General features: G+C 41.6%; 1 protein-coding gene across 2 annotated transcripts in view; it reads left to right on the top strand.

The window, feature by feature from the left end:
* LOC126183576 (vang-like protein 2-B) overlaps positions 1-13,216 on the top strand; it is an 83,840-nt gene that overhangs the window by 30,112 nt on the left and 40,512 nt on the right. For both annotated transcript variants that reach the window (XM_049925673.1, XM_049925672.1), the window contains exon 6: positions 7,204-7,413. In XM_049925673.1, the coding sequence (XP_049781630.1) occupies positions 7,204-7,413 (210 nt within the window). The remainder of the gene's footprint in view (positions 1-7,203; positions 7,414-13,216) is intronic.

Below are 13,216 nucleotides of genomic sequence, written 5' to 3'. Positions count from 1 at the left end.
GCTCAATGGCTGGTGGTCACGTAGGCTTTGCCTATGTTCATGGAGTACATATTGAGCAGCACTCCTTGCCAGTCGGCTGCGGTGTTTTCACTGCAGAGCTGGCGGCCATCTCTCGTGCTCTTGAGTACATCCGCTCATGCCCTGGCGAGTCATTTCTCCTGTGTATTGACTCATTGAGCAGCCTACAAGCTATTGACCAATGCTACCCTCGCCACCCTCTGGTAGCATCCATTCAGGGGTCCATCTATGCCCTGGAACAGTCCCGCTGTTCCGCAGTGTTTGTGTGGACAGCAGGACACCACGGAATCCCCAGCAACGAACTTGCTGACAGGCTGGCCAAACAGGCGAAGCGGAAACCGCTTCTGGAGATAGGCATCTCTGAAGCTGACCTGCGTTCTGTCTTACACTGCAGGGTTTTCCAGCTGTGGGAGATGGAATGGCATAACAGCATGCACAACAAACTGCTTGTCATTACAGAGACTATGAATGTGTGGAAGTCTTCCATGCAGGCCTCTCGCAGGGAATCAGTAGTCCTCTGCCGGCTCTGCTTTGGCCATACGTGGCTAACGCATGGTTACCTACTCTGTTGCGAGGACCCACCTCAGTGTCGCTGTGACTCCCAAATGACAGTCATCCATCTCTTGCTGGACTGCCCACTTTTAGCCGCTCTGCGGGAGGCTTTTAACTTTCCCAGCACCCTGCTTTCTGTATTGCCTCCACAGCAGCTTTAGTCTTACGTTTTATCCGTGAGAGTGGGTTTTATACTTCTATGTAGGTTTTAGTGCATGTCCTTTGTCCCTTTGTATCCTCCACCCTAGTGCTTTTAGGGTGGAGTTTTTAATGTGTTGCAGAGTGGCTGACTTTCCCTTTTTATTCTCATGGTTGGCCAGCCACTGTAATCTGCTTTCATGTTTTACTCTCTTCTGTTTCTAGTGTCCCTCTGTTGTTTTGTCCTCTTTTGTTCCTTTTAATGTTGGTTGCCTTCCCTTTGTTCATGTTGATTTTCCTTTCTTTCTGTTTTGTGTAATATGTTTCATCCATTTTCTTCCCACACTTGTGGCATTGTTTTATTATGAACAAGGGACCGATGACCTCATAGTTTGGTCCCTTCTCGTGCCTTTTAACCAACCAACCAACCACCAACAGCTCGCAGTATAATGGATGTGAACCCTTCACCACCTTGGCTTCGTGCAGTGGCCTGTGTTCACCTTACACTTCATTCACTTTCTAAGGAACTACTCCAGACTTGCCTCTATTACCGTTCCTCGGCCTTCGCATAGAATTTCGCGATTATACCTTTGTGAACACTGATGGCTCTCAGACTGGCTGTGGTGTCGGGTGTGCCTTAGTCATTGGCACTGACAATTTTCGGCTTCCAGAACTCTGCTCAGTATTTACAACAGAGCTCTTTGCCCTGTATCTGGCCACATGGTACATCTGGTGATACAGGCTTTTCAATTGTCATTTGATCAGACACTCTCAGTCCCCTTCAGAGCCTGTGTTTACTGTACACCATCCATCCCTTAGTGCATTGGTTCCAGGAAAGCTTGCTCCCTCTTGGGGGAGCCACTGTGAGGTTCATGTGGGTCCCTGGTCGCGTCGATATGATGGGAAACGAGGCCGTTGCTGCTGCTGCTGCTGCCAAGGCTGCAGTCCTCGTACCTCGGCTCGCTAGTTGTTTTTCTCCCTCTGATGATCTCTGTGTTGCCATCTGTCAGCAGATGGTGTCACCTTGGGATTTCCACTGGTCCTCCCTTCATGGGAATAATCTCCGGGGAATTAAACCTCTCCCTGCAGCTTGGCCAACCTCCTCTTTGCCCTCACGCCTCAATGAGATCCTTTTAGGTAGGCTGTGTATTGAGCGCTGTCTTTCAGCCATCACCAAGTGTCGAGCCCCCACTACTTTGTGTCCATTGTCATCAACCTTTGACGGTTAGCCATTTCTTAATGGAATGCCCTTTTTTAACCACTTACGTTTTAATTTATGTTTGCCATCTGAGTTATTGGCTACTTTAGCAAATGAGGCACGTTTTGTTGACTGCATTTTACTTTTTATCTGTCCTAGCAAAGTGGTGACTATATTTAAATTTATAGTTGAGGACCTCCATTGTTTCTATGGCATATTTTGTGGCCCTTTCTCCAAGAGGGAGTCCATGTTTTTTAGGTGTCTTTCCTTCCATCGATTGGGCTTAACGTGTATTTCCTTTTAACTCCTTTTTCATCTTCTTATTCTATGGTTCTGACTGGGCACATTTGACTTGAGTTGTTTTTGTGCCATAAAACAAACAGCTCACTATGATTTTACTTCATCATTTATGTATGTAAGGAATGTTGCTGAAAGTTGGTAACTGGCAAAATTTGATAACTTGAAATCAATAAATACCACATCACACACACATCACATTGGGGATTAATTTTTGTATAGCAAAGACACTGAAACAACTGTGGACTATTTTTTCACTGATTGTAAGTGTACTAATTACCTGATATAATTTTACCTTACTGTATGGACTTCACAAGTTGCCATTAAGTGTAATGATTATTGCTTCCCATGTCCTTGGTTTTATTTTTTTTGAAACCCTATCTATTTCATAAATGTATGAACCAGGAAACTGAACTGAAGGGCAGGCCACAGTGGCACTATCATGTTTATACCCAAGAACAGGGTGGGAATATAAATTTCAGTGCTTTTACAAATGTGACTCAGGTACAGAAGTCATTTATTAATAATTCGTAATTAAATGCTCATGTAAAACAAGAATGCAAATGAGACCTACAGTATATTTATGTGACCATAGCTGGCAGCATTGGTAGAATGACCCACCATGGAGATGTTACTATCTTCCTTAGCTGTGTCTCTCGAATCATTGTTTGCTATTTGGTGTGGACATTAATGACAACTCTGTGTTTGCGTCATTACTGACTGGTATTATTATTATCAATATGTCAAAAATCCGCCTGAATTGTGGAATGCTACTGGTCTTTACCCAGGTTTCAGCTAGAGTGATCTAGCCTTCTTCAGAAGCATAAAATAAACTAATACACTCCTGGAAATTGAAATAAGAACACCGTGAATTCATTGTCCCAGGAAGGGGAAACTTTATTGACACATTCCTGGGGTCAGATACATCACATGATCACACTGACAGAACCACAGGCACATAGACACAGGCAACAGAGCATGCACAATGTCGGCACTAGTACAGTGTATATCCACCTTTCGCAGCAATGCAGGCTGCTATTCTCCCATGGAGACGATCATAGAGATGCTGGATGTAGTCCTGTGGAACGGCTTGCCATGCCATTTCCACCTGGCGCCTCAGTTGGACCAGCGTTTGTGCTGGACATGCAGACCGCGTGAGACGACGCTTCATCCAGTCCCAAACATGCTCAATGGGGGACAGATCCGGAGATCTTGCTGGCCAGGGTAGTTGACTTACACCTTCTAGAGCACGTTGGGTGGCACGGGATACATGCGGACGTGCATTGTCCTGTTGGAACAGCAAGTTCCCTTGCCGGTCTAGGAATGGTAGAACGATGGGTTCAATGACGGTTTGGATGTACCGTGCACTATTCAGTGTCCCCTCGACAATCACCAGTGGTGTACGGCCAGTGTAGGAGATCGCTCCCCACACCATGATGCCGGGTGTTGGCCCTGTGTGCCTCGGTCGTATGCAGTCCTGATTGTGGCGCTCACCTGCACGGCGCCAAACACGCATACGTCCATCATTGGCACCAAGGCAGAAGCGACTCTCATCGCTGAAGACGACACGTCTCCATTCGTCCCTCCATTCACGCCTGTCGCGACACCACTGGAGGCGGGCTGCACGATGTTGGGGCGTGAGCGGAAGACGGCCTAACGGTGTGCGGGACCGTAGCCCAGCTTCATGGAGATGGTTGCGAATGGTCCTCGCCGATACCCCAGGAGCAACAGTGTCCCTAATTTGCTGGGAAGTGGCGGTGCAGTCCCCTACGGCACTGCGTAGGATCCTACGGTCTTGGCGTGCATCCGTGCGTCGCTGCGGTCCGGTCCCAGGTCGACGGGCACGTGCACCTTCCACTGACCACTGGCGACAACATCGATGTACTGTGGAGACCTCACGCCCCACGTGTTGAGCAATTCGGCGGTACGTCCATCCGGCCTCCCGCATGCCCACTATACGCCCTCGCTCAAAGTCCGTCAACTGCACATATGGTTCACGTCCACGCTGTCGCGGCATGCTACCCGTGTTAAAGACTGCGATGGAGCTCCGTATGCCACGGCAAACTGGCTGACACTGACGGCGGCGGTGCACAAATGCTGCGCAGCTAGCGCCATTCGACGGCCAACACCGCGGTTCCTGGTGTGTCCGCTGTGCTGTGCGTGTGATCATTGCTTGTACGGCCCGCTCGCAGTGTCCGGAGCAAGTATGGTGGGTCTGACACACCGGTGTCAATGTGTTCTTTTTTCCATTTCCAGGAGTGTACATGCCAGAATAAGGCACTGTCCAACATAAAAAGCTAAAGTACCATGGTACCATGTCAAGCTACGTTACTTAGCTGAGGAACAGCCCCAGCTCCACTTTGTGGAAAGCGGTCGGTTAGCTGCGGATGCTATGTTAGAACTGACTGTGGCATGTGGATGTGTACCAAGCAAGACGATGGATCACCCGCGTGCACGCACGGGAAGTCAAAGGTGCTTGCCATTGGCTGTCTTTATGTTATGTACTGGGAAATTACGTATAGTTAAACCGTAAATTTGTGAGAGAACAAGGACTAAGTAGATAGAATCCTGATAAGCATTAACTGTAAACCGATACTTTATTAACTGATGAGAAATTTACTTAGACAATAAGTTGTTAGATTAAAACCACGTATGATCACCGCTATGTTGTATGGTTTTCCACGAGTTCATGCGGGGGATGAACAAGGTTGTATGTCCGTAACACGAGAACTTCTCAGGGTTAGGAGAAGACGGAAATAAAATAATTTCCATTATACATGGAGTAATATGTCAGTTTGTTAATGCGAAATTTGACTAACCTTGTTATGTTATGGCACTACATTACTACGTATTTATGATTGACTGGGTGTGTAAAGTTTAGGGCATCATTTATGACTTTATGCACATATGGTCAATGTTGTGTTTAGGAAACCTGTAAAAACTTGTAGTCACAAGGGCGATGTGGAACAAAACTCACCTGCGCGTCACAGTCAGTTCTAACGTAGTGTTGGTGGCTAACCGACTGCTTTCCACGAAGTGGGAGTGGGGCTGTTCCTCAGCTAAGTAACATAGCTTGACATGGTACCATGGTACTTCAGCTTTTTATGTTTGACTGTGCCTTATTCTGGCATGTATTAGTTTATTTTTTGCATCTGAAGAAGGCTAGATTACTCTAGATGAAACCTGGGTAAAGACCAGTAACATTTTGCAACTGAGGTGGATTTTTGACATATTAATTTATCACAGTTGCTGACAGGGCTGCAACATGTTAAAAATTGTTAGATTATTATTTTCAGCTACCTAATCCATCAGTGCTTGCGCTGTTTTCTGTAGTCACAGTAAGAAAAGCATCAACTGTTAGTATTTCAGCTCCAAGAGCTGCAGATGCTTGACTGTTTTGATTGGAGTTTCTATTCTTTGAAAGATTCCAGGTCAGTGCTGTGGGATTTAGGTCTGGATGGTATGATAGCAATTGGAGGTGAACAAAGCTGTTTCCTTGCAAAATTTTGTGTATGGAATAAACATGAGAAGGTTTTTGCTCCTTAACTAAGTTCAACTTTTTTATATCTGGCTCACGATGTATGGGATGCTTGGCCAGCCAGGACTGCATTTCACTTTCTAGTGAACTATAGGAAGATGGTTTACTCTATTGCTTGTTGTGATATGGGGCATTATCAAATCTATACTTCTAGGAGGTATTCTTGGAATAATCTGGATGTCTGTGTATCTTGTTAATAATTTTAGTTTGTCAATTTCTGAATGATAGTACAATGTTTTGCATTTTGAATCATATATGAGAAGTGATCCGAGAACAGAATCCACGTCACCGCCTGTGTGCATAGCAATTAAAACAGACTGGCTATTTTGTTTGACAATTCTAATTGTACACTGTCGCTTTGCAAATATTTATTTGAAGAAATGTTGTGGGTTTGAATCCACATTTCTTCTAAATAAACCACTTGCTGCTTTGGTTATTATGCTCCATTTTTCCTGTAAATATCTTGTTTGCACATGAGTATTCATTTATTTTGGCAACTTTGAAAATGAAATATTTTAATAGAAAGAACAATTTCTATCATAGTTCACTTGTTAATCTTGAAGTCAAGTGCTGTGAAGTTTTCACAAATTTGGCATTTTTTGTGTTCATAATATTGCAGAAATTGCTGCCCAGTGACACATATATTTCTATCCACAAATGAGTATTTATTGTGTGCACTACTTCTTTGGAGTAAATCTTGAATATCATTGTACTTGGTATCGTTTTCCTCCTCGCATAATTTGTAAGCTGTCAGTGCACTCAGTATCAACATTTTGTTTGCAATTGCACCTCCTTCTCCATCAGTACTGTCACATTTTTCTCCTTTTTAATGTCAGTAAATTTGAAGACATTGACAGCAATCCATTATACCTGAGCAGGAAGACATTTTCTGCAGTCACATCCCAAAATTTTACTCTTGAGTTAATGATGTGCACTACTTTTGAACTGGAATGTGGCGGTACCTAGTCATGTGACCAAGTTATTGTTTGCTGTGACCAGGTTTATATTTCTCTGTGTCAAATAATAGTAATTGTGGTGCTTCACATTTCTCATAGCAAAAACAATGAATATTGGAATACCTTTCCCTAGAAGTAAATTCTTATGACTACCAGAAACATAAGCCAGGCCGTAATAGCAATAGAAATGAGTGACCTAATGGGTATATGTAAATCAATTGATGGAAGCTGCTGGTAAGAATTTTTGTGGGCCGAGACTATGATAAATTTCTGGAATGTACACAAATGTAAAGGTGTAACAAACTTGGACTCTCTTATGACCTAATCTGTGACTGCATTTTGCACCTATTTATTATCTTTCTGTATTTTTGTCTGTATCAGTATCCTGCTAGTATAACATGCTGTTTAATTTGTGTCCCATAGCCAAGTTGCATTTGGTCATAAATTGTGATGTACATTGGATAATTCAGTGCTTCTCTAATTGTTCACCCATATGTCATTTCTAGATTGTACGAAGTCCTGATGGTGAGAGCCGTTCCTATGCTATTGGACAGCTAAGCATTCAGCGTGCAGCTGTTTGGGTGTTAGAACATTACTACACTGATTTTCCTATATATAATCCATATCTGGAACGGTTACCAGTTTCAAAGTCGCACAAAAGTGGCTCAAGTTTTAAATTCTATGATGTAGATGGAATCAACAACACTTCAGTGCAGGTAATTACTATAATTTTCCAGTATATTCACACATTGTGCATGTTGTATTGGTTTCTCTCTCGTAGATAATTGCGTGCCTTGTTTTTAGATATGTTGCAAACTGATATTTAGCTCATTTTATATCAGACCTGATAAATTTAACTCTAGATAAAAAGTGTTGTAGATCAGTAATTATAGGTGAGGCAGTGTACACAGTGAGACATAAAGACAGCTGCACTCTTATTCTGGAAGATGTGTTTCCCATAGAATTTGATGATCAGGAAGAGCATTTCATAATACACACAAGATTGAAATGGTTTACTCTGAGGTGGCAAAAGTCATGGGATAGCAGTATGCACATATACAGATGGCAGTAGCATCATGACATAAGGTATAAAAGGGCAGTGCATTGGTACTGCCATATGTACTCAGATGATTCCTGTGGAAAGGTTTCCAACATGATTATGGCCACACAACAGGAATTAACAGGCATTGAATGCGGAATGGTTGTTGGTGTTAGACGCGTGGGCATTCTGTTCTGGAAATTGTTAGGTAATTCAATGTGCTGATATCCAGTGTTAAGAGTGTGCCAAGAATACTAAATTTCAGGCATTACCTCTGATGGACAATGCCTTGGCTGTTGGCCTTCACTTAACAACTGAGAGCAGTGGCATTTGCATAGAGTTATCAGTGCTAACAGACAAGCAACACTGCACAAGATAACAACTGAAATCAATGTGGGACGTATGATGAATGTATCTATTAGGCGAAATTTGGCATGAATGTGTAATGGCAGCAGACGACTGATGCAACTACCTTTACTAATAGCACATCACCTTGAGCACCTCTCCTGGGCTCATGACCAGACAACCTAGACAACTGAAAAACTGTGACCTGGTCAGGTGAGTGAGGATTTCAGTTGATAAAAGCTGATAGTGGGGTTTGAGTGTGGCACAGGCCCCACAAAGCCATGGATCTGAGTTTTCAACAAGGCACTGTGCAAGCAGGTGGTGGCTCCATTATGGTGTGGGCTGCATTCACATTGGATGGACTGGATCCTGTGGTCCAACTGAACCAATCATTGACTGCAAATGGTTATGTTCGGCTGCTTGGAGACAATTTGCAGCCATTCATGGTCATCATGTTCTCAAACGATGATTGAATGTTTATGGATGACAATGCACCATGTCAGAAAATTCTGGACAGTTCGTGTGAATGATTTGGCCACCTAGATCATCCAACATGAATCCCATCAAACATTTATGGGACGTAACTGAGAGGTCAATTTGTGCACAAAATCCTGCACTGGGAACACTCTCGCAATTATGTACGGCTATAGAAGCAGCATGGCTTAATATTTCTTCAGGGGACTTCCAATGACTTGTTGAGCCCATGACACATGGAATTGCTGCACTACACTGGGCAAAAAGAAGTCTTGACACAATATTAAGAGGTATCCCATATCTTTTGTCACCTCAGTGTAAATACGGTGAGTCAGTAGCTTTAGTTCCGCCATGAGTTGTGAAACCATTCATATGTCATTGTGTAATATGACCCCTCACCCCCTTTTCCCTCCTCTTTTTGCTGGAGATGTATAGTTTATATTATATATTGGACCTGGTCTATGAAAATCTTACTGTTGTTTTCAGTTAGCTTGTTGGCTCTCTAGTAGATGATATCACCTAAGTCTTTGCCAGTATTAGCATTATGTAATGATTTGATTACTCAAATGCAGCTGGTTGGGACAAATAAAATCACTGTTTAAAACATACTTTATTCCAGCTAGAGTTCGCATCCAAGTTCATATCCACACTGCAGCACTGCCCCAATGCAAAAGGCCCCCCCCCCCCCCCCCCCCCACAACATCCGCCTGGACCCCTCACTACTTGCACTGCTTCCGCCACATTTCAGACGTACAAAGTGGTATCTCCAAAATAACGATTTCCACTACTTTCTCACATCCTGGCCTTATAAGATTATTGTTTAATAACAAATTACACTGTTCTTAATGAAATATCATTACTCTGTTTTAGTTCTGAGGAAAATTTGTCAAGATGTGACACATGGATACAATATTTAGGAGTACAGATTCCCAGTGAAAACAACAGACATGTGAAAATAATATCTTTGAACTACTTTCAGAGAGTCTTTAGATGTCATTTATCACTAACCATCGATGTTATTGTAATGTTATAATTACCCTCCCTCCTCCTCCCCCCCCCCCCCTGCGAATTTTTGTCAAATCACAGATGAAGAATAGAATCTCTCAATGGCTAATTTGAAAGACTTACAGTTTAAAGTAACACTTAAAAACAATCCCACCGAATGAAAACATACGTTCCCAGTGATCACTCCAATATCAGATAACTGAATAGTGAATTACATATAAGACTTGAAGTAACAAGTAAATATAACTAAAATATGTACAAAATATACAGGTAATCTCAACCTATATGCCAGAAATGTGGAAGATATGTAAACTTACTTTCCATACCATATTAAATAACCACATGCAAAAAATGCAAATTTTTCTTTTAAATTGTCTAAGATTGGGAAAAAAAACAGTGAACATCTTAAAAATGCATTTACTCTTATGCTGCAGACGATTTTTCAGAACAACAAATGTGTAACATGTTTTTGTCAGTTTCATAATGAACTTTTCTTTGTCCCTGTAAAACATACATATTTCCCACTGTGATATAGCCGTCCCTCAGCATGAATAAAATGAACTGCACCCCCACATCTCACAAGAAAGTTATCCGTTAATCTCCAACATGTACATGAAATGGCTCAATTTATTCTCCTACTGTGTAACAACCACATACAAATTAAAATCCAAGCAACAACAAAATTCTTAAGTGTGCACTTGACAGACTCTCACAAAATATTATTACATGGCCACTGATGAACTAATACCCATTATTCAGGACTACTATAGAATCTTTACCCTCAAAAGTAGCACACAAATCTATAAGAAAAGACACACACACACACACACACACACACACACACACACACACACACACACACACACACCTCCCCTCCCCCCCCCCCCTCTCTCTCTCTCTCTCTCTCTCTCTCTCTCTCTCTCTCTCTCTCTCTCCCTCCTTACTTCAATATATTCCATCATGATCCTCATTCTTTATACAGTTTTATCTCATTTATATTACTCACCCGAAGTATTTTGTTTGACTGTGAGCAAACCAAACACAGTATGTACTTGGGCATGGAATTGCCATTACTTCAAAAGGCCCATAAAGTAATTAAAAAAATTCTTTGTCTCCTTGTGGTGTTCTTCTCCTTAGTTCTCGCCAACAACAGATCCCCAATTCTTATTTGTCACCTTCACCTTTCTATCACACTTCTATCATGTCTTTGCTTTTCTTGCATTGCTCTTCTCTCCATGTTCTCCTTTACAAATGTTTCTAACTCCCCTTTCATCATCTCTTTATGTGGGGAGAAATCAGTATGTTCAGACATTAGGTTTGGCAGCTTTGTCGAACTCCACCTTCCGTGGTAAAAACTCCATTGAGCTGTGCCTCACACAGCTCATTAAAGTTTTTAAATCTTTTATATATTGCACCCAGGAGCTATGTTTATTGCCACAATATGTCCTGCAGAGCCATCCCAATTCTCTCATATGGGTCAGTCCATACCAAGTGATCCAGCACTGGTTGCTTGAGAATCTCAGAAAAATTTTATATTTGCTGGGTGAATTCCCCAATGTTCAGTAGTCACAAAAATATTTTTTAAAAAATTTATTGTTTATTATTTTGAAATGATGGCCATATTTGTTCCAGGCCCCATTCGTTTTTTTGTATTTGCAAGCATCTACATTTTTTACAATTATTCTGTAATGGATTGTCTTAAGCCTTTCAGATAAAATGCATCTAGTTCAACACACAATGGGCTACAAATTAACATCATTATCACATAGCTGAATGTATTCTTTAATATATTTTTAATAGTTAAAAGTTATCAGCCACAAATAAAAAAACTCAATTTTTTAACGGTAGTTTTCCAAAGAAAGATTAATTTCTCAGCTTTAATATTTTTTCTGCTATTACATTGTATAGTATAGTTACTTTTTATAGAATGTCAATGGTGAGCAGCTTACACTTAAAAAATACACTATTTTAAAAAAAATGGATTTTATTAATTTTTCCATTTTGTGGCCTGCAGTATCTTTGTTGGGGGACCAGATAAAAATCTGAAAATTTCACAGTTAATAGACCTTTATGAAATCAAACTTCAGCATAAATTTCAACTTTGAGATTACTTCTCTGGTATTTAAATTGCATGTATTTCTAACTTCAACTCTTTGACAGAGGTCAAGTTGTTTTTGTGCTCATCTGACCATATTATTGAACATGGCATTTTCTGTATTTCATTGCATTTTTTAAGTCCACAGAGTGTGCATAGCTCAAGTGCACTTGCTGAATTAAATCATTGACATAGTCCTCTGGAAGACATAACTTCCACTCATCACTGTTTTTGTTTGCTCTTCTGAACAAAATTCCCTTATGTATTTTGTGGTGTTTATCCAAATTTTCCTCCCCTCTAGTTCCAAGGCTCCTCTTCATCTGTTATAGCTTGAGATCCTGGTCCCTACATACTCCCAATATTTTTCTCACTTGGCAAATCCTTTATGCACAACATTTTAAAGTCTTTATTTTCATCGTCTTACTCTCATAAAATATTCCTGTTTCCCACTGAGAAAAAATCAGCCACAACATTATTAGTACCCTTTACGTACTGGATGCTATAATTAAATTGCTACAGGAACATATCCCGCCTCATTAGTCTGCTGTTCAACAGTTTACATTTATGTAAATAGCCGCTCTTTGGTCAGTGAAAACAATCACTTTGTGATCCAGTGGATGGTTCCAGAATTTGGCAAATGCCCTCACAACTGCTACCAACTACTTTTCAGTGGTCCCATCGCACTGCTCATGTTTGGGAAGTGTCCTTGATGCAAAAGCTATACTCCTCAAAGCTTTATGTCCATTTAGCTTTACGTCCACTTACCCTTCTCCTCCTCTCCCCCCCCCCCCCCCCCCCTCCCTCTGACAGTGCCACTCCCAAATCATAACCACTTCTATCAGTGTGTAAACACTAAGGGAAGGTTGGATCTGGGTGTTACAGCAATCCACTATTACTCAAGCTGTCCTTTATTTGCTGAAAATATTGAGTGCAGTCCTGTGTCCACATCCAAGATGGATGTTTCTTCAGTAACTTGGTCAGATTTGGTGTGTTCAGACCTTGATTCCCAATTATCTTTTGGTAGAAGCTACACATTCCTAATAAGGACTGTAATTAGTTCTTGTTTTTAGGAATGGGGCATGTAACTGTAGCCTGTATCCGGCCTTTCTTTGGCATCTTTCCAGTGGGTGTGACAACGTATCCTAAGAATTCTGTCTCCTTCCTTGAAAACTCACACGTGCATAGTTTTAGATTCATGCCAGCCTTTCTAAGACCACTTAACACTTCCCTCAGTGAATGCAGTGACTTTCCCAGTCAACAGATGCCATCAATATATCAGTTTGCTCATAAGTTTCCTACATCAAACAATTGAATGCTCTTATAAAAGCTGCCATAGCAATTTTCAGACCAAAGGGAACTACCTTAAACTGGTAGTATCTGCTCCCACACACGAAAGCTGTATACTGCGTACTATTCTTGAGTATGGGAATTTGCCAGAAACCAACATCAAATCAACACTGACTTTATTTAGACATAGTGGAACTGATAGAGTAGGTCATTCATATTTTCTAGATGGTCTGTTTCCCCACAGATTATGGCATTCAGCTTTCTGCCATCGAAC

This window comes from Schistocerca cancellata, chromosome 4 (assembly GCF_023864275.1).
Source record: "Schistocerca cancellata isolate TAMUIC-IGC-003103 chromosome 4, iqSchCanc2.1, whole genome shotgun sequence".
In the NCBI taxonomy this organism is placed as follows: domain Eukaryota; kingdom Metazoa; phylum Arthropoda; class Insecta; order Orthoptera; family Acrididae; genus Schistocerca; species Schistocerca cancellata.
This window is presented reverse-complemented; position numbering and strand designations above follow the sequence as displayed.